At 37.9% G+C, this 22969-nt stretch overlaps 1 protein-coding gene across 4 annotated transcripts in view; it reads left to right on the top strand.

Moving 5' to 3' along the window:
• Window positions 1-1571: 1571 nt before the first annotated feature.
• Window positions 1572-22969, top strand: part of LOC136715883 (methylated-DNA--protein-cysteine methyltransferase) — an 80273-nt gene continuing 58875 nt past the window's right edge. Inside the window, exons 1-3 of one of the 4 annotated variants that reach the window (XM_066693282.1) lie at window positions 1583-1612; window positions 5096-5147; window positions 14062-14201. In XM_066693282.1, coding sequence (XP_066549379.1) covers window positions 5109-5147; window positions 14062-14201 — 179 coding nt within the window. In that variant the 5' untranslated portion in view covers window positions 1583-1612; window positions 5096-5108. Of the gene's footprint in view, window positions 1613-4052; window positions 4099-5095; window positions 5148-7639; window positions 7826-14061; window positions 14202-22969 lie in introns of those variants that run through there. The other 3 variants (XM_066693283.1, XM_066693284.1, XM_066693285.1) reach the window with 3 other exon arrangements.

Below are 22969 nucleotides of genomic sequence, written 5' to 3' on the forward strand. Positions count from 1 at the left end.
CAGTTAAAATAAGCAATGTGTTAAAGTCCCGGGTATGTAGGTTCTCTATTAATCCTCTGTCCAACTACATGGATTTAACAGTGATTATTTATTTATTTTTTAAAAACAAACCTGTAATATCTGTGAAACATCACACAGGGAAGTGGACTCCTAGAGAGAGAGAGAGAGAGAGGGGGTGGTGGGGGGAAGAATAAGAAAGCTGTAGGATATTAAAAAAATATTGAATCACTAAATGATGGAAGGAGTAGAAAGGCCCTTTCAATCAACGGCCCAGACTGAAGGACAAGCAGAAAGCCTGCAGGGCGGTATAATTTGCAACTTAAGGTTGACTGAACTCTGTGACTATTTTTCAGCTCTTTAAATAGATGGAGTTTTATGCTTGTATGATTTACATTCTTGTTATTAAACTGTAGCTAAAAGGGGTTATTGATGAAACTGGATTTAAGACGGCAATTGCCGAGTATGACTGTAGATCACGCTTGTAGCTTACTGGGCCAAATAGTCCAGGTTAACAAATAATCAATTTCCACTACAAAAGACATAAAGTACCTTCTGCGGTTTGCAGAGCGCTGTTTAGACTATGTTAGGCAAATAAAAGCTTGTTGTGTATTGCAAAAACCTTTCAAGTCAGAGATGCAAGTCGAGTACACTGCTGTAGGGTGCATGGAGAACAAACAGTATTGACAAAACGAAAAAAAAAGTAAGAGGCAGATAGTCTGAAAGGTGTTTTTTTTTTCTACTTTCACTGCTATTATAGGGTGATGGTGTTACATTTTATATAAATTAAAGCTATCAAGATTGCAGACTCGAGCTGTTTCATATTCCCTGACTTGTTTCTCAATTGTAGGAGGACAAGGGGGCTAAAACAATGTAAACACAGTACAGAAGCAGTGGAAAATAAAACATGAATGCACATTGACTCCTGAGGAGCTTTTTAACAAGCTGTTCACTATGAAAGTAATTCAACTATACAGCTTGATTCTAGTATTGGAGTGACTCTACACTTCTCAGGGAACCAGCAATCATCTGGTTTTTAATGCCAGTAATATTGCAATGTATTATTATCATTATTGTTGCTTTTGATAAAGGAGACATGTTTGCATTTTGTTGTTGCTGTTGTTTCTGAGGCCTTCAGTGGTTTTATTTCAAACAACCCCTTTACAACTGTTTACCAGATATTAAAAAGCAATAGTCTAACTTCAAACTGTTTTGTTCACACTTGGCAATTTGCCTCCAAAACATAATTCTAAGAAAATGATGTATAGTCACCTATGATTAGCTTACCTGTGCTTTCACAACACATTTTGGGACAGTCGTTTTTTTCCTGATGTTTGAAAGGCGTGACAACTTTGCAACATTAAAGAAACAGTATCGAGGGGGTCGGTCCTCGACGCTGATTGGACGGTTCCTGCTCTTATTCTGCAGATTCCCGCGGTTCTGCGCAGGTCTGCGGAATCCCACCGATTCCATTGGTGGAGCAGCGCAGAGACTGCGCTGCTCCACCAATGGGATCGGTGGGATTCCGCAGACCTGCGCAGAACCGCGGGAATCTGCGCTACAACAACAGTGCGAGCAACGGAAAACAGGAAGCTGTGCACACATGCCCGAGAGAGTAAGTATGGCTTGAGATCGTGTGTTTTTAATCGCAGTGTCTGACACAGGAGCTGTTAGTATTGAGTCCCGGCAGCTGTAAGATTTCTTCTGCAGACGTTTGTCAAGCATAAGCCACGTTTTTGCTCAAATCCCACTTTGAAAAGCATGCCTGCTGCATAGTTATTATTATTGCGCAGATAGATTACTTAGTAACTTCCCTGGTGCAACGTAGCAGTGCATTTTTGCATTATTTGGATTGTATCTTTTAGAAACTTGTTTTATTATGCGAAGTGTCAACTGCATTGACACTAATGATATTCAAACACTATAAAATGCTTGCAAGTACACTTTTGAAGCATGTCGTTGCATTGCACAAAGTTGTCAAGCTCTCTTTGTGCATTGTCCCCAACAAGCACATTAAAAACTCCTTCACGTTTGCTGTGCATTGTGTTCAATTTGTAGCGTTTGCGTGACTCCTGTGTTTGCCCCCACGTTAGACTTGTCATTGTTCTGTGGCAGATTATTTTAACTCCTGTTCGTCTGTATGAATGCATAGCTGTCCTAATTTTCCAGTAAAATCATCACCATCATCATAACACACACTGTAAATGTTGGAAGATTGTGGGGTGCTTTCTCTCTTCTCTCTCCATGCACATGCGCAATGCAGAAGACACACAGTTTGATTGGCATGCAGTTTCATTGTGGTGCATCTCCAGCACACAACACATCTACTCAGCTCTGTGTTTTTCAAATTAAATTGTGGATATGAAATCTTGCCAATTATCAAAAAAATGTCTCCCAGCAATTGGCAGGCGAGCCTCGGAGTTGTGTTGTTAATTCCATGGTGAGAGATACTAAGAATATGATTAACCCGGAGGGTCATTGCTTAATGCAATTATTAATGATTGATTCTTTTTATCCTTGAAATCAATATAAGAAGTGAAATGGGTTAGAATATACTGGAGTTGTTTTTCTCCTGTCCTGTTATATGATTATATGACCAGATTAGGATTGGTTTATCGGGACAGTGATTATTTGAAAACACTAACTTTACAAACGGTAGATCAACTTTAGGGAACTTACTGAGTGTACTTCTGTTTGGCTTGAGATGGCAGTCTTCAACAATATGATATCCTCCCCCTAATGGTGTGGGATGTGCAAATAATTGATCTGCCTGGGAGTACTGTGACATAAAACAACTTTTTGAAAGTGTACAAAAGGCCTTAGGGGGAAAGCAGAGTGGAAAAAGCTGCAGTGCAAGGTTACTGTACCATTAAATGTTAAAACACCTAACGTGGATGTTTGTTTGAGAATATTCCCAGACAATACCTTACATGAATTTATCTTGGAATCGAAGACTGTCAGCAGCCGAGTTGCTCTTATCGTAGTTATTATGTTTTAGGTTCTCTCTTTTGATTGTGCTCTGTTTGAGATTCCAGTCCTGCTTTTATTATAATGTGGGTGTTTATCTATAGGTTCGTGTTAGTCTTGTCATTTTTTGTTGAAACGATCTGAACGTTTACACTGGTTGTTTTTCCCTACTCCAGCCTTCAAGGTTTTCTTGCTGTTAAAAGTTATTTTTCAGTTTGCGTTTTATTTACACTCTGACTAAGAGGCCTGTCAGTTTGCAGATCAATGCTGTCTTGTCTATTGGCAATTTATCCGAAATAGGTGCTGCGCTGCGGAGGTGCAGGATGAGATTAAACCATCATTTCATAGCCTCATTAGTCTGCAGGAAAATGAATAAAATATCGCTTCTGGAATTATTTGTCAAAAGATTTAAACTATTGGCCGATTTGGTTTGCTGTCAAACTGTCTAGTCTCATTCCTGATCCAAACCGTGTTACAGTTTGTACTTGCAGTGTATTGTTTTATCAGGGTATGACCTTGGATCAAACACATTTGTTTTCAGGAACAGATTAACACATTTTTTGTACCAATAAACGTTGATAGTTTTGTCGTCCCCTCCCAACCAATTAAATACACCTTTTCACAGCCAATGCTGACAAAAAATGCATGTTTCATTATATCACGTTGCCATATACAGAAATGTGTTCAACTGTGGCATAAAACGCAGGTCCCAAGATGTTGTTCTGGTGGCAAAAGCCTGGGTATGAATTTGAACATTTTGAACACCAATTACTTTAAAGCCTTCTTAGTCAAACTGGCTGTGACATGCTGTAGCAGATTAATATGAGCGTTTGATGGTCTTGTGAATATGAAAGACACAAGTTGTCGTTGATGTGCTGAGCATTGCTGCTGCAGATGGTTTTGCAGGACGAGCGACGCACCTCGCCACCCATCCATGTTCTGATAGTGTTACAGACTGCTTGTCGCTTCTCCTTCTCGCTCAGGTGAAACCAAATGAACTCTTCAGGGAATGTGCTTCCCTGTCTTCATCCGAATAACCTTAAAGGAGGAAGGTCCTTTATTGACGAACAGAAGTCAGGAGCTCTTATCTGGCGCCGCGGATCATCCCGGCTAACCTCATTCTCGCCAACCGTGGTGAGGAAGTAACTTTCTGAATAATGTCCCAGTGCGTGGGCCGCTTCGAAGCCGAATATTAAACTCCGAGAGCCGGATGTCACAAGGGGTTCTTCTCTCTGAATGTACATGCGGTTTAGTGTTTCTCTTTAGCTTGAAACTGCTGGTAATTATGAGCAGGAATGTTGCCTTGAAAAGAAAGTAGTATCTTCCTCCTGTTATTGCCTGTGATATTGTGATGAACATCAGCACTATATTATCATTATTAATCTATCTATCTTAAAGCTTGCTTGTCGGAACATTGAAGTATAGTTTAAATAGATGCGTATCAAGCTGCATTTAAAAACTACATTAGTAACCTTGACAAATGAGAAAAACAGAAATAAGCAGCTGACCTCTGTGACCAAAGTGCAGGGGACATCCTCCTGACTCTTTTTTTGTTTTACTGTATTGATATCAAAGCCAACTAAAAGGAAAACTAAGTTAACAGCTTTAATCGACAAATCATTGTTACGTATTTTTAAAAGATCCAGGTTGGGAAACGGTTGCTTGAACCACGAAGGGAACCAGCCGCCACAAACTGGGGCATCCTTCATCGTTTGGAGGAAGGAAAGTCGGTTTGCATTTCCTCTGGTGTAAAGGTTATTTAGCACCTAGTCGGGAGCCATGAAAAACACGGCCTGCATGCGTGCGGGTTATTTGTACAGGCCCTGGGATAGATCGCGGGGTAATTTTTTATCCTGTTGAGGATCAAAGTGGCATGTGCGCTGTGCTGAGAGACGCAGGCTGCGTTGCATCTGTTGATTGTGACTCGATACAGATGAGCGCTGACCTGCTGAACCCGCAGATTCCTGTTTGCAACAAAAGGATACTTATGCCTGGGATTGTATAGGACTTCGTGTTGTGCTTTGTCTTTTGTATTTTAGTGAGAGCAAACAACCATATCATTATTATTATTATTATTATTATTATTATTATTATTATTATAGCTACAGTCCCTTTCTCTCTTCCCATCCAGTCGCCATCCCTTCATGTGCGAATCCACGATGGAAGCCCGATGGCACGAGAAAGTGAGTAGTGGCGAAAATATATTTTCATACAAGTGCTCATGGAAAAAAAGCAACATTACAAATGAGTTCACATATACAGTAGTTGGAGCTTCCCCCCTGTGTCTGGCAGTTATTGTTTGGAAACCAGATGACAAGATTGATGCTGCATTGTAAATCACTGTAGCTCTGTCATGCTCGGTAACTGGCATCAGTGGACCTTTCCCCATCACATATCTATCTTCCGCAGAATGGAGATTAATAGGATGATGCTGTATTCTTAGATTTGTTGGGGGCAGTTCCTTCTTGACCTTCCGTAAATAATTAGATCTCTCTCCGCGAGGCGCTGTGCGTTGGCTTTGGATGTGCTGTGGTTCAAGACTGAAGAAGAAAAGTTTCCCCTTTTTTTTCCCCTCTCTTTAATACATCGCCTAAAGTGCGTGTGTACACATACTGACCTATTTAATTTGTGTTTCAAAAAGAAGAACGTTGTGTTTCTCCGTTTGTTTTTTAAAGGGGTGTCTGTCTGGTATTGGCTTCATCTTAATTTAAAATGAAATACTCATATCTCACTGCCCAATTCCCTTCCTTACAACGCTCACGGACACCAGATACACTTTTCACTTACTAGGCAATATTGTGTGTGACATTCAATGTCAACAAAAGTGTGTTACCCCTATATTCATGAAGCACAGGCACATCTGCGATCTCAAATCGTGCTGCCGAATTAGGGAAACATTTTTCTGCCGTACTTATAATATTTGGAAGTCCTCTGGCATTTCCCTCACGGTTTTAGTGTTTAATTAAAGGGATCTATAAATTCGGAAGGAGATATGTGAACGTTTTACTTAATCAAAGTCAAACGTGCGCTGCCACACTGCCCTCATGTATCACAATCGCTTGAACAGAATCAGGCCATAGTCTTTACAGGGATGTCTGACTGCAGCGTTGCTTAAAGTGTGGCTAAGAGAAATTACCAATGTGATTCTGTAAAATGTGTGTATATATATATATATATATATATATATCCCCAACACCATCAGCCCATATCGATCCACCGCTCGGTGAATGCCTCCCCAAGATGTCTCCTCTTGCTTCCATCTACAGCTTCTCTTTCCCATGTCAATAATTATGATTATTATTAATATTATTTTTATTCTCTGATGTCACTGTCTTACTCTGAACACAACATCCTTCTCAAGCTACATTTTATATGAAACATAAAAGCCTCTCCATTTCCTCATATTGAGTGAGAAGGATGTTTTGTTCAGAATAATAGCGTGACGTCATAGAATAATAACGATGATAATAATAATAATGATAAAAAGACACGCGGTGCTGGCATGTTCATATGTGCTCTCTCTCTCTCTCTTTCTCTCGCTCTCATCCTTTAATTTTCATATCTGAGTTTACATCATAAAGTAAACTGCTAATTGGATGGAAGGTTTTACTCTTCATGTAATTAATCACAGAAGACAAGTTTCATAGTTGCCTTGTTAAAAGGTATTATAATAACTGCTCTAACAGTTTGTTCTGTAAGACACAGCACACAGCAAAACACAATCAAAGCCTCAGGCCCAGGGGCCCTACAGTTATTTTTATTTTCACAAAATTGAGTTGTTACAGGTCCAGAGTTTTTTTATTTGTTTCTTAAAGCTTTAAATGCTGTGAAATGGCACACATCCAAACTATTATCAGGTGTAAACAAGTAAAAAAAAGACAAAGAAAAATACAAATGCCATTACTTTCTTTCACTAAGTTACGTCTTCTGAGTAATTTCTGAACCCGATTCCCACTCAGATTCGGTGCTTTTGAAAGACAATAGGTAACCACAATTTTCTCTCTCACAATTTAACTGAACCGTCGAAATGACCATCAGCAACTGCTGCACGAGTTTATAAAAATGAATCGAAAGGTGTCGTAAAAAGTAAATAAATAATAGTACATAAAATAAAACGCCCCACACTCATTAATCCTGATAAATGTGTCCCAGTGATCTGTTCAGCGCTTGATGACAAGGAATTTGGGTAAAATGGGACATTCGAGCAGTCCTTTAATTTCTTTTTTTAATAGGATAAATAGAAGATGGCTAATTTAAAAAAGAAAAAAATTAAATTATCTTTCCTATAGTGTCCCGGTATTTTCTGTCGATTTTAAAAGGAAAACACGCCGCACTTTGCCTAAAATGATAATGGGTTCAATTTACTTTAGATCCATTGCTTAATTCTGTAGTACAATTAGAATCGAATCCCTTCCTTTTGCTCATTAATTTTCTTTGTTTTGGTGCTCGCTCATGCTTTACTTTTTAGGGGCTAGCTGGTGGAGTATTAGAGGCATGATTGATAGCAGGGGAAAGTTTCTCTTTGTAGCACTTCTGATGTTTTGCATTGCACTTGGGGGTCAGGCGCACAGTGCTGAGACATGATTTATCCAATGTCCCTGCCAGTATCTGAGATAAAACTGCTATTTTATTGAATCTGCCAGTTATTGTGATTTAAGCTTTGGCATTCCTCACAAATACTGAAATTACATTGATACCTTTCCCCCCCTATTATAATAAAATGATAAAAGTAATTTCACAAATACAGATATGGCTGCAAAAGCACAATAAAATTAACCAGAATTAGCCTGGCTTGTCAATGAGACGTTCCCGGGATTTGAAGTGCGGCAATAACACGGGTTGATATTATTATAGCTGGGAGGTAAGTTATTGCTTTAATGTAATAGTGTTTGATATTTAAAGAGAGACTGTTATAGTTCAGTTGATAGTGCTTTTGAAATTAAGTTGCAGTGATTCTAATAATTGCCAGCAATAATGCATCATAAGTGCAATATCTTTTATTGTGTTACCACCAATTGCATTATCTTCTGTTTGGTTGGCTTAGTGCGTCACCTTTGCTGTGACAGTGCTTATAGGTTTTATATTACTGGAGAATTTACCTTGAGAAACCTTGAAAATAATAAATTTTGTCTTAATAAGTCATTTAGTGTGTTGCACTTAATCGTTTAATAAAAAGATTGGTCTGCCAGCCCTGCTGCTGGGATATTCCCCGAAGTAATATTTAATTATGTTGTTTGCCTCAAAAAGACCAATTTTAAAATGTCAAGATACAGACGTTACTTTTGTTTCCCTGAACTTTGAATTACCTATTTCCCCACTACTTAAAAATGTGAAATGTTTATAACAGGATTCAGTGTTGAACAAGGAAAAGAAAAACATTGATTTTTAATAATGACATTTTTTGGATGTACCATCTTTTGCTGGAATATTTGCATTACACTCTGGGCAACAATTATAATTTTGCTTATGGACGTTAGTTTATTATTATTTTTTCTGTTTTAAAACTAATTATAAGGAACAGCTGTAATACAAAACCTTAGTTTAGATTCCTGTGGCCCACATTGTTTTGTTTGTATTCAAAATACCCAAGCAGTATTGCTCAAAACTTAGTTGACCAAGTATAAATCTAACTTTTCTCTCTCTTTTTTTTGTATCATATCATTAAGTACCTAAATAAACAACATATACACAGTAGGTTTTAATTTTGCTCTGTATTTGCTGACCAAGGGCTTTAGAAATTACATTTTTTATATAAGCTAGGTCATAGAAAAATAATGTTCAAATACTTTGTGATTAATATTCAATTAATAAAGTAGTTACAGGGCATTATACTTTTTATTGTATACATTTAGTGGTGGTTATTTATTTATTCATTCATTATCATCATCATCATCATCATCCAAGCAGATAAAGAAATACACTAATTAGGTATCTAACCACTTCTGGGCAGAAAATACATCAGATCGACCCACACAGAGATCAGTAGGTCACACAGCAAGGGAACAGTAACTTTTGGGCGCACACATGCTCCTCCATCGCGTGGCAGTGGATTTTGGGAAGACCCTCTCTCCCTCTGCTGTATTGCCTCACTGTCATTAACACTCAGCTTGGCTTGCTTCTGAAAACAGATTGGCGTTGATTGGGCACAGGGAGGATTGTGGGAGATTAATTGACATTAATGAAGCTGAGTGAAACAATAACATGGAACACAACCTTACTGCTAGTGGCATTTATTTTATCAGTCGATGCTAAGCCTGTGATAAACCACTTTTCAGCAGGCCTAAGCCAAACCCTGACATGCTGCAGGAAAAGTGAAAACACACACACACACACACACACACACACACACACACACACACATCTATATATACAAATACATTAGAAAAATATATACATTTTACTCCAAAGCAATAATGCAATTGTCTTGAGCACTGATGTATTTGTTTGTAAGCTTTAAACATGTGATGTACAATCACAGCTTGCTGATTTAGTTGAAATACAAACTACAGTTTATAATTATGTAAATATCTGTTGTTTTGAGTAGTGTGCAATTAAACACATCTTTTTCAGTACACATTTAAAGTTAAATGAATGGCTCTGCATTTCCAGGAACTGTCTATTTACATATTTTTGTAACTATCTATTTACTTCATTTGTTTAACTTTTTAACTTTTAAACTTTTAAATGTTTCCATTTCATATTTCCTTTAGTCAAAACCAATTCTCTCCAAGGTTCTGCGTTTGCTTCAGAAAACAAAAAAGCTTTTGTTTTCCTGTGGTATACAGTTAACCCTAAAATAAACACAAACCTCTACCTGTGGGTCCACACGCACAGCTTGCAGCCCAAGTAAAATGTTCGGAATTACTGTAACAACGCCAGCGTGTGCTGAGAGGGTTTCATTTAATACGCTGGATTTTCCTCATGTTGTTTTAGGTTAGAGCCCAAAACAGAAAGAACGATTGTAAAAAAAACGTTAATTGGTTCCCCGACTTGTCTACACCTTTTTTTTCTGGGTATTTAAGCATTTAACTTCTCCGTCGGAAGAAAATATAGTTTTGAGACGGGGAAAGGAGTCTGTGTCTCAGGTGAACATCTGTATTTTGGATTTATTTTGGACACGTCGGTTTCGCCTCGGTAGTTTACAGAGGCGAATAAAACATCCAGCTCAGAGAAGGACAGCGACATTAAACCGCATCATCACAAATAGTGGAGGCCCAAGTGAGCTTTACAGTCGCCAAAGCCTGGACTCTCGACTACGGGAGAAAAGCAAAGCCTGTTTGCTAATGACCCTGCTAAGGGCTGAGACGCGTGATTTACAGGGAACCTTGGCCCTCTGTAGAAGAGAAAGCCACAGAGGCACATATTTTTTTTTTCAAAGTCATGTAATGGGAGCATGCCTGGAAAGTTGGGCTCTTCTGTAGAGAACATGAAGTCATAAATCATCCATACACTCTCACCAATAAATCTTTTGCAATGAAAACCCTTTCTGATGCTCATTTGTTATTAATGACAAGTAGGACTTAATTCTGTTTGCTAACAATGGTGTTCCAATTTTATACATAACATTTAACAGTATAATGAGACATCAGTATTCAAGCAGATTCGGTGGCGTCGTTGGGCGAAACCGCCGAAGACAGCTCTCACGGTTACGGGGATGCCTTTGCCAATGCAATAATCAATCTAGTAAAGGTTAATACAGAAACTAGTGATCCAACAGATTTTTAATGGGTGCGTTCTTTTTTCATTTGATGTGGAACCAATTGCAAGAATTAAATCAGCATTTAAATATATATATATCTGATGCGTGTAAATGAACACGTTTTTTGCAGATGTAATGAAAGAAAAATTACAATTTATTCATAATATATATCCTCTATCAATCCACTGCTGGATGAAGATCTTCCCAAATGTTTCCAAATCTTTGATGTGCTCGTCTTCTAGGACTTTTCTAATCTGTCGGTATCCATATATATCTATAAATGCTTTTCAATTATTTTTGATTAATTCACCTATGTGTGAATTGCTTTAAATCGCAGGGTTTGAACAAGCTTTTTACGTTTGGAGAAATAATTTTGTAGGGTTAGTCAAGCTTCATCAACACACTAGTGTTCGGGACTAAACAAAGACGGATTGTACAAAACTAACAGTCGTTTACACGCTGTTGGCTGGATCGGAGCAACTTCTCCGCAGGAAGGCTTGGCGCTGCTGCCAGCTGTCTTGTGCCACTCAATGTGATTTCAGTTAAGCAGCCCAGGCAGTTTGCCATAAAGCAGTAAGCAGCCTTGCTTATTCTTGTTACCTCTTTGAAAGAAAGTCTGTTGACCTCAGATAGAGAAAGGAATTTTAAAGTGAATGAAATGAAGCCTGTTATTTGATGTATTTTCTGAGAGGTGACCCATGTAATCATTTCATGTTAAAATGGCATTGTCTTCAGGTGTCTGCCTGACGTGCTCCCTCTGCCTCTCCGTGGCTTTCTCCTCCGTCTGAGTAAATTGTGTCATTCTGCTGTAACTAAGGTCCCCGGTTCAAATGATTCAAATTATTAGAGTGTCACACATACGGACTAAGCAGTAGATTTACTGCTTCCTCACAAACACAACCTCTCTATTTCTCTTGAACCGGAGGAGCTAAAGTTGATTGTTTCGCCGCGAATATCGTTGCGGAAGCGGTGCTAAAAGTTTTGCACTTCCGGATGCTAATTTGCTTTAACTGGTCCCATCGCCGGTCATTAACCTCTCCCGATACACTGGGCCTGCCCGTGCCAAAGTTTGCTATCTCTGTGGCTAATCAAGCAGCGGAAATAAATAAATAAACACCCCGGATTGAATCGCACATTGTGCCTTTGTACTCTTTTGTTTTAGCCAGTCGAGTGCCGGCTTAATCTCTTTGTGTGCGCAGCTCCGCAACACTGCCGTTTAATTGTCTCACTTCAGAGAGCGTCTCGGGGCCGGTCGCTCGCAGGGCTCGAGTGGGGTGAGGCTCTCGAGAAGCCCTGGTCTGGGTTGTCTCTGTGTGGTTGATGCTGTGTGGGTTACAATGAAAACAAAGCGGGGGGAAATTAGGGACTTGCTTATCTGGGGCTCTTCCAGTCAAACAGCTGACATTGATTAAATCACTGCCAGTGCAGGGAAGCAGTGATTTGCACTTTGAGCACGTAACAGCCCTGAAGAATTAGGAGAATTGTTCTGCTGAGGATTTCGGCCCCCCCACATCCATAAAAACAATCATTACTTTTATTTGGTATTCATGTATGTAGTTTTTGTTACTTTATTTGTTTTAGTCATACAAATATAATCTCCTTTAGCAATGTATCCACTGAATGTCTTCAATATACTTTTTTAGACCTGCTAAGATTTAAATCAGTAATTCAGTATGGATTTATATATATATATATATATATATATATATATATATAGTGAAATGAGCAGACTAGTTTGCTATCCAGTCTTTTTTGATGTGTTTTTTAGAACTCCGCAAAATGATTCAGATAAAAAAAGAAATAGCTCAGTTTCCTGACTTGAGGTTTTCCTAAAAAGAATATATATATATATCACTGAATTCCCATTCCTACTGTAATTCTATAATGTATGTAATACTAGTTTTGAAAACTGTGAAAAAATAACAGTAGCCTAAAATAAAAATAAATATGTCTGTCAACGTGCATCTTTAGGTGCAGAACATAAAAGATAAGTATAAGAAACTGAAGATTTGTACTTTTTTCCTGTGTTTCTTGAAATATTGTCTTGATTTCTGTGAATTCAATAAATTTATAATTGAACACAAACTAGACTAAATCCGTTTATAAAAGGGAAGTACAGATAATTATCCCCAATAAACTATTGAAGGGACCCATGAAAGATGTTTAAACTTTGCTTAACACAGATTATTCTCTTGGAGGAAGAAAAACGTACAGGCTGATCGTTTGCAGCATCTATTCTGGTCGTCAAAGGAGCTGTGCATTACTGCAGTTGTTAAGCACTGAGAAAGCGAATCCCACGGGATTTGCACCCCGCAGAGCGAATTTAATGCTAGGAAAACATCCCGAACATCCACCAGAAATGACGTATTGAAAATAATGTTGTGTTATCAGGGGAATCATTCACCAGACAACAGGACTGACTTGGCATTGTTTTCTCCATTTCAGTGATATAGTACAGAGCAAAACTTGGGAGGATTTGTTGGCTGAATTGGCATAACACATTTTTCTTTCTCTGGAAAACACCGAAAGGCATGGCTCTCTCAGGCCGGCTGTGATCTCCTCTTACAGGTTTTGTAATGAAATGTACTGGCTTGTGACTTAAAAGCACAACTTTGAAGATCCATCCTGTCAGTTTGTATGCTATTTTAAACTGAAAATATTCTCCTTTTGGAGGTTATATTTTAATATTTTGTTATCAAATAAAAGTGGTTTAACCCACAACAAATTAAAATTACAAATCTTGTTGTGTATTTGTTCAACAGGATAATCTTTTTATTCCAACTGCAACCAGCTTTGAAGTTTTTGTAGCCAGTTCTAGTTTGTCATCTTAGTAACACATACTCTCTCTCCCCCTCTTAAAATCAAACACACAAATAACAAATACACTTTGCAACAAGAAGTTATGGCTATAAGATGATTTGTTCTGCCATATTTGCGATTGATTTCCATTAGCGTTTAATTAAAGGGGACCTGGAAAGCCCGTGCCGCCGGGCGCTGATCAGAACACATCCTCCATTAGGAACCAATGAAGTCTCCATTCATATGGTTGTTTTGTCACAAAGACATCGACCCAAACAATCAAACAAGATGGATAGAGTTTGCAGTATTGTGGTTTTGAAGGCTGTAATTAACATCGTTTTGAACGTGCCGATGCATAAGAGAAGTATCTTGGAATGAATCTCATCTAAAAGTATTGATGTCAAGGTGTTATATCTCGTTTTATTTGGCTGAACATGAATGAAGATTAATTTAATATCACAGATGATAGTCTCACAGTTGTGTGTGTCTGTCTGTCTGTCTGTCTGTGTGTTGCCCAGGCTGTCTTGTGCCCCGTACTATGTGCCTTAAAAGATGGATTGTCCTTTCCTTACTTTATTGTGATGTGTTCTCTCCGCCAGAGCGTTCAAATGAAGAACCCGAGTCAATGTGAGTTGACTAGAGTCACATTGCGGAGCCCCCTGGGACAGATCCAAGTCTCAGGATGTGAAAGTGGTGTGCACTACATCCAACTCCAAGAGGATGGGGCACCTGCTGAAAGGTAGGTGAGAAGCTCGGCAATGATTTGATTAATAAAAGTATGAAATTTACAGGCAGAAAAGAATCTATAGATGTGATGGAGTGGAACATTTCTCATCAAACTGTGAAAATTTTTGCAGATCCCTAAAGAAATATGGCTCAGGGAAGTTCCAGCACTGCAAATATGAGACGCGGTCTAACACGGAGCCGGGCTCAAAATGAGAAATGTGTGGCACGCACAGTGTGTGTCGCAAACCTAATTTCAACATCTAAAAGTAGATTGAATACAGCCTTTCATTTTGGATAATTTAAATGGGTTCCGCATGTTTTTTCTCTTTTTTTTTTCCCCCTCTCTGTCTGATTCTCACTCTCATTCCCAAAATTGATTATATATTTTACATAATTGCAAGTGGTATTAAAATAATTAAATTCCGTATTTCGTATCCCTGAATGTTGTTTTGTAAATTAACGTGTAGATAATTCCATAGTTACGTACAGAATTCATTTGAGCTGAATCTTAAATCTGGTAGCATCTACAATAACATTTTGCTACTCGATGTTTGGAGTTTGCGACGAAGTCTAGGAGAATTTCAATACAGAGTCGATCAAATATTTTTAAATGAACGTGGTTAAGGTCCAGGGAACGTGAATGTAAGCTCATGGCAACTGGTGGCTTTGCTCCTGCTGTGAATATCGATATGAAACTATGAAATCAATCGCTAAAACTCTCAGGTTATGGAGGGTTCTGTACCTATTTGTAATCATGCGGCTTTTGGCATTTTACATCTTTTTTTAATTCACATGGAAAAGCACCATCCAATCGTGCGATAAGTGTCCAATGACTAGTCCTAGTCCAGGTCCCCAAAAAAATACAGAATTTCTGTAAAATTAAGACATTTAATATCGCATTTGTGCATTAAAATTAGGGATGTTAATAGTTTACAGTTTAAAAAGTTAATGTTTCTTGAAATAGAAAATAATTCAAATAACCGTAGAAACGGATGTGCATTAAGGATTTATTCTGAAGTATGGACATTATAATTAATTGTTGTTGTTGCACCCCAACTTTCGCACTATTTCCTGTGAGATTTGTATTGGATGTGTCGATCAAAAAAACTAAACTAAAAGTCACGAGAGGGTGTTGTTTCCGTCACGTGGATATTCACTTCCCAGCACCTTTCTGCATGCTTTTATTCACGATTTGCCAACTTTGGGAACAAGATATAGGCAAAATGCTGTCTGTGTGTTTTGACAACAATGGAGACCAAATCATATGAAATCGTATCAATCATATGACACTAAAGCATCCTCTGCATACACTGACTACATCAGTCGAGAGATGTCTACTACCTTTTAAAGACGAGTTTGCTGAAGCTTATTTCTGTACACATTTTTTCATTTTAAAATGTAGTATCAATACTGAACACAACAGTGGTTATTTACGTTAACAAGACGAGAAACGTGATAAATGTGATTTCTCCGAATACTTTGTTTTACTGGGAACGCAACTCTATTTGTTTATGTATAATACATTGGAGAGGTTAGCGATGGAGATTTTGGCAATATTTAAAATCGACAGCAACAGGATAACATCCGGCCGTCTGAAATCCGTCAATTAATGCTTGTCTGTCGACGTGGCCTGTGGCATTGTGCTACATTGTTGCTCAGCTGTTTCTAGCATCATATGTGCAGGGGTGTGTGTGTCGGGGCACGAGGATGGGAGGGCAGGGGATGGGAGGAGGGGTTGTAGGACAGAGCTTAAACATTTTAAACTCTTATTATTTTAAATGTGTAAACGTTGACTAAATTAAACACAATTTTATATCCCCATTTGAAATGTCAGCGGTGATGGGTGATCAACCTCCTTAAGGCTTTCAAATGGTGGGTTGGCTCATGTTGTCTGAATCTGAAAGTCATTCTCAACCTCAATCTAAGTCCCTGAGGACTTGTTGGATAATTTCATGGCAGCATAAAGTACAACCATTTTATTGAATCATTTCACTGTGAAACTTAGCATATATATATTTATATTTTATCTAGAGGTTAAGTGGTGAAATTAGAACAGCTGGGTCTGCGGACGCTTTTAACTTGAGAATTGGACTTTGTTTCAAATTTCTTTGCATTAATTGAGGTTTATATTTGGCGGTTGTAACTGAAAATGCTACCCAGCGTTCTGTGCATGAGTTACAATAACAACTATCCATGGCAAGGTCCTGCATCTACCTCATATCACAGCACAGCCCCGCCGTGTTTACAGACCCTAAATGCCTTGCAGCGGTAGTCTAGGTCAGAGCTGGTTCGATACCCAGCTGGATAAAGGAGCGGAGTGTTGTTTCCTTTCGAAATCACAGGCTTTGTATTATCAGATGACACATACATTAGCACCAATATCAGTCAACTGTGACTGTCAGCCATCTTCCCTGCGATCAGAAAGGGATACTTTGGTGTGAGATTGAAAACAAACAGGCGCCGGTTGTTGGAGAAATCAATGGAGCCGTGTCGTGGCATCGCACCCTCAACCCTGATCATTATTTCACAGGCGGCCCTGGCGATCGCACAGTCCTTGAGAATCCCTATTGTAATTCAGGCGCCGTTAAGTCAATGTAGTTTATTTCCTACAACAAAAAAATAACAGTGTCTCTGACGGCTGCTAATTCTCCAATGCCTTAACAACCCTGAAGCCACCTAGTAGCGGGATTATAGACATCTGACAAGAATGCCCAGTGCTGTCAGTTTTTGTGATGTAGGGAATCCCATTCTGTAATTGACAACATGTTGAGATGCTGAGAAACTAATCATTTGAGATCACTATCCACTCCCATGTTGGCCCTCGTAAGCCTTATGGACAATGGCTGGAGGGCAGATTCCGAAGAGTGGTGAAATGTAACAGTTTATTAACTGGATGTGTTTACATCAGGGTATTGGCAACTTGCAACATTTACACTGATTGAGCAAAAATTCTAATAATCAACTGTTTGGAAATCTGTTTGGAAATCTGGCATCATAATTCATAAGAATGTATATGTATGTGTTTGTGTGTCATATATATTTCTGAGGCCCTCGAATAACCTTGGATTCTCATCATGGTTTAGGTTTGCAGAACATTATTTTTAAATTGCTGTTATTGTCAGGTTGTTTATCGGCTGAAAAACTTGACACATGTTTAGAACATGAGAAGTAACTTTTTGTGAGTTTGAGACGTGTTTACAGGATGCACTTGTATTCCTGCAGGACGTGCGATTGTAAGTCTTCATTCTGTTTATTTTGTTTGCAACTTAGTCTAATATCGCTGTTTGCCAACACATGCGGAATGCTTGGTACCGTCCAAGAAGAAACTATGAACAATACACCACTGTTCTCCGAGCAGCGTGATATTGGGAAAGATTGTTATAAAGAGATACCAAGAAACCATGTTTTCTGATAAATTGGCTGGAGTTTTGTAATAGACAGCTAGATTTGTGGTTAATTATGTCAATTAGAGATCTTATTTAAAAAATGTAATTGAAAATAGATAGACTGTAAACAAGAAACAATGTGGAATGTTTCTTTCCATCCAAAAATATCTGACAACATCCACCAATAGAATCAACCAGTTTTAAGGTGGTCATAAATGTCATTGCTATGATCTATATGAAAGCACTGGCTCACCTTTGGTAATAAAGTAACTATTCAAGCTGGAGTTTTCTGAACACAATGATGCAATACTTAGAGACACTTTGTAAGAAATTATATCGTTTACATACATGTGTTTTATTGGTTGAATGGCCTTTTAACAATCCAGTGATGTCGTTGTTGATGCCATTCAGACTGTAACTTAAACAGCGATCCCAAAAAACCTGCAGTTGACCAATTCAGCATTAAAATAGGAAGATTAATCATAAGTATAATCTAACCAATTCATGATTTCGTTTTGATCGCATGACCTTATAAACACATTGTCGTTTTGACCTTTATCTTTGAGAAATAGTTTTTTTCTTTCCTTTTTTTTTTCTTCCAACCAGGAGAATTGGTTCTTTTGTACTTCCAGTGCTGTGTGAATTGAGGGCTAAGAAAGGGTTTGTCCCAAGAATAAGATACATTAGAAAAAGTATTCACAACATTTAAAATTGTCTGCTTAACCCACACACACACACACACACAAAAACATCAGCCTGCTAAATAGGAAAAATCTGCCTTTTTAAAATGTATGGCCGACCCTTTAATTTATGTAAACACATTAATACCCTTGTATATTACATTGCGAACGTATGTCAGCGGCACTGCTTTTTCTATTTATTAAAATTTTTCAAGCAGTAAAAACATTTTACTTGTTAATGAGGGGAAGTGAAAAAATTAATGATATAGAGCTCAGATCCTCCAAGATGGCTCCTTTAACCATGCACAACCAGATTTTTTTTTTTTCTTACTGAACATAGTTTAATTTCTGTGTTAAGGTTCAGTAAGCAAATGCAAATAGATTTAATGATTTGCATCAGTAGATCATTTCTCAGTTTAATATCCTTTGCTATTTTGGTCAAGGACTTTTTTTCCCCCCGTCTTCTTCGTTTTGGAAGCCGCTACTGTTTCCTAAAGCAAGAATTAATAATAGTGGTGACGTTAAGTTATGTTCAAATGAGAAATTGATCAAGTAGTTAAAGTCCATATGGTCAATTGTTTTTCCAGTCCCTGGTTTAACACAGAAGAAAAAGACTGCAAAGGTGTTTGTGAGCAAAATAATTGTCTTTAACTGAAAATAAGCAGTAATTGAACTTAAAAAATGCAACCCCAGCATTATGCTTTAAAGGTTCATGGAAGATTATAATGAATGAAATTGTTTATTAAAAAAAGAACAACACGGAGCAATATCTGTCTAAAACATTTTATTGTCGTCATAATCTGAGTTTGAAAGTAATTTTGAATTGTTTCAATATGAGTGGAAATATTTTATTTGGAAGGTTTGCTTGCCATTTTATGAGATGATAATGCCAACATATATAATATTGTTTTTGGTTAGTGTGTCAGCTTTAAGCCAGCACATTTGGGTAATTGAATTTGATGATTAAAACCCCTACAGCTGAATTGTCCTAGTATGGTTTCAATCAAATAAAACAAAATCACTCCAGCTGTTTTTGACAATGCATAGGGTTTTAGGAGTGAGAATGTTTTTAATTATTCATACACTTTCGAATTAGGCTGTTTTGTGAGCTAACGAGGAAAAAGTGACACTTTGTGCTCTAAAATAAACCCTATAATAAACTCTATATGTATTTAAAAGACGTTATGTTAAAGAACAGGAGTTTAAGAAAATAAGATGATTTGACAACATTATGTTCTCTGGCCAGTAAGGACAGATTTGGGGCTGTTGGTGTAGTTGTTGTACTTAACCACGGTGGCTATAATGGGTTGGGTTAGGATGCATTTCTTACTTTTTCAGTTTCTTTGGCAGATTGTCCTTTTGTCCTTCATGATAATTTAATCTACAAAACCTGCATTAGCAAAAAGAAAAATGCTGCCATTACCATTACTACTAATCTTGATCAGAGCAGGTTTGAAGTTGACCAAATAAACTCCGTCGATCTCCTTCTAAAAGCTGAAGTTGAATTGAAAGTTGTATAAATAAGACCTACTTCATGATTTGTTTCTCTTCCACTAAGGGGGATAAACCTTAATTGGCAACAAGTGCATGTAATTGCTGTCCTCCGCAATCCCATTAACCAAAACAATACACCGCCAAATTATTCCTGGGTTTATAAACGGCGCACAAAGCCCAGAGATGCAGACGGTAAATCGACCTCCACGATATTGTCCCGTATATTCGCGTTTGATGTCTGTCCGCAGTAATTCCTTTGTCAAACATTATCACTTCTTAAATAAAAATAATAATAAAAACTTGAGGGCCCAGCAGCACAAGTACGTTTCGGAAGAGTCCGCCTCGGCAAGAAGTTGACACAATTAAGATTTACTGTGCATCAACTTAGCCATCATTCCCTTAAGTATTAATTTTAACTCTACCAATAAGAAACCGAACAAAAGTGGAATTATGAGTTCAGTAGTATTATATGAAAGGTCAGTTGTTAAAAAGGCAGAGCCTGACATTATGTGAAAAAGGTGCCTTCATTAATCATTGTGAAATTGTCAGACAAGGATTTTCTGACCAATAAATACTACTGCACCTTAGGATATTATGTTTAAGGTCAAAACGTGCGGGGCTTTCATGTAAAATATCAGAACAAAGACATTTTTGTGTTAATTAAGATCTCCCCTTTAATCTGAAAGTATTTTAGTTTTCCGATCTGAACTGTACATGTAAATCGCATACATAATTTACAGATTGTATGGGATGCCCTGCTGGAGGTCGCTTAGATGTCTGAAGTGGAAACGACGTTCCTAGACTGCGGTTCTGTACTGAGATTTAATGATCTGCGGGAAGAGTTTAGCAAGAGAGTCTGTGGGAAGTCGCTCGTTAATTGTGAGATTATCAAAACTGTGGAAATGCACGTCCTATTACTGGAACAGGAAGTGTAGTGTTTCCCCTTTGTGTTATTGTGACAAATTGCTAATACAATATGGAAGAACATATATCCAGAAGACATCTTTAGTGATTCATTAAAAAAGATTAAACATGTATTCTGCATTATTGTTTTAGCCTATATTTTCGTTGCAAAGAGAGATTTTGTCGACTTTACGGGTTAATTTTTTTTCTGTACCCTTGTACTACAAAATGCAACATATTTGTGTAGTAGAGTGCCACCATAGCTTCAAGTAAATGTGCTCACGAACATTGAAATAGGCTATACCCTATTTGAGTCTAAAGTTCGGTGTCCCATAAACAAAAATATCTACAGTATCTATAATGTACTGTTAGAACAAAGTAATGCTTGAACATTTGTGCGACCTATTAGATTAAAACAATCTTTAGTACTGAATTACATGGTGTGTTGTCAGGCACACCATGATTGAATAATTTTAGTACTTTATGTACTTGGATGAATGTATTTTATTAATACTAGTCGTATATGTAATAGAGATTGAAAACAAATTCCACTGTATGTCTCTCTCCTCTCCGCCTAAACAGCTGCATGTGAAACAACTAAACTGATCTGATTACACAGGACTGTCAATGAACTCCAGTCTGGTGTGCGCCATTCTTTGTCAACATATTTAGATGTAATGTTCTGCCACCAATCTTCTCCGAAGCCTAGTTTGTCAAAAAACTGCACTTGATGTTAATATTTCCCCCCAGTATGAATTCATCATCCAGTGTAATCCCTTTATGAAGTGGTGTAAATGAAAAGGTTGCAAAATGCAAAGTCTGCAAATGTATGTTCTTCCGTATTTCCTTCCCGATAATGACTTAATTTTTGCTTAATGGCTGTTTGTGCTACATTGAGTTAGGGTATGGGTTGCTTAACATAAATGATTACATTTGCTTATGATTAAAAGCTTCTCTTGTCAAGAAAACACAACGCAATAATAAAAAAGTACTGTACAGGAAACTTGTAAATTATTTTGTTGTTAAACCTGTCTGCTCCATTACCCGCCGTAATACATACGAAGAAAGCCATTGTCTAAGAGTTAGAGACAATGAAATGAACTGTATAATATCGTTCGTACTTGAAAAATTAAGAAGCAGATGAAATCTTGGAGAAACAGTTTAGCATGCAAATTGAACCCCTGCAATGAATCCTGCAGATGGTATGTGTTGCTGTAGGCCAAATGATATGCCACATGCCATCGTTAAATGGCATAAAGAACTGCCAATTGATATTCTGCTTATATTAGAAAAGTCATCATACTTATCTCTGTAGACTGTATGTGAACCCGAAGAGTGACCCCGTCGCCCGTGCCCCCGTTTCCTTACTTAGTTACCCATGTATTTCGAGAGAAACACTTAGACGTTTATTAAAATCATTCTCATTTGACACGCGGTGATTTATAATTCATATGACGACAAATTCCAGTTCGACATAATAAAATCAGGTATTGGTCTATACTATACTCTAGTTCTGCTCAAGGGCCTTTTATTTATTCGCAGTATATGTTGTTGTTATGTTTAATTCCCCCCCTGTTACTTTAAGAAACCTCCATCTTAAAAAAAAATGCTACACAACCAATCTCAGACTAATTTAAAATGTACATTGAGTGTAAAAATATCTGTTCTGTGGCATCTGCCGAACTTTCTCTAACTTTAATGGATGATCTGCTTTGCCAAAGCAGCGTACTTGTGACAAATTGAAGTGTAATCACTTAAGTGAGAGTCACATGGGAATTAATGAAACTTTAAAGAAGGAATTACCATAAAATATGCATCATTGTTTCAACACTACCATCAGAAGAAAATATAGGAAACAGAAAATAGGTGGTTATAGATTTGGAGCTTCAGTGCGTACTGTTGTTTTTAACTTCTTTGTGTTGTTGTGTTGCTTGTTCTTGTGTCATTTGTTTATTTGTTTATTGTCTTTCATACTAAAGAAGTCACTAGCACCGAAATTAGCAGTAGTAATGCGCCGAACGCCAGTCTGCAAGGGTGTTTCGAATTAAACAATGAGCCAGAGATGAGTATCGCAGATTGTGCAGCCATGGGACGGTTCCCAATTCTGCACGTTTGCACCCCCGCCCTCCCCCCAGTCTGTAAGCATTCATCCAACCCCTCCACCAACTTTTGTATTCTGTGTAAGTAGGCATATGTCCCGGCGCTCGGCGCACAGCCTGGGAACCCGATGGGTGCAGACCTTATGCTAATTCGGACGCTGAAGAACAATAGTGTGGATTGATCCGGCTCTATAGCCTTTTGGGTGTGTGTCTAATCAT

The sequence above is a fragment of the Amia ocellicauda genome, chromosome 20, assembly GCF_036373705.1.
Source record: "Amia ocellicauda isolate fAmiCal2 chromosome 20, fAmiCal2.hap1, whole genome shotgun sequence".
In the NCBI taxonomy this organism is placed as follows: Eukaryota; Metazoa; Chordata; class Actinopteri; order Amiiformes; family Amiidae; genus Amia; species Amia ocellicauda.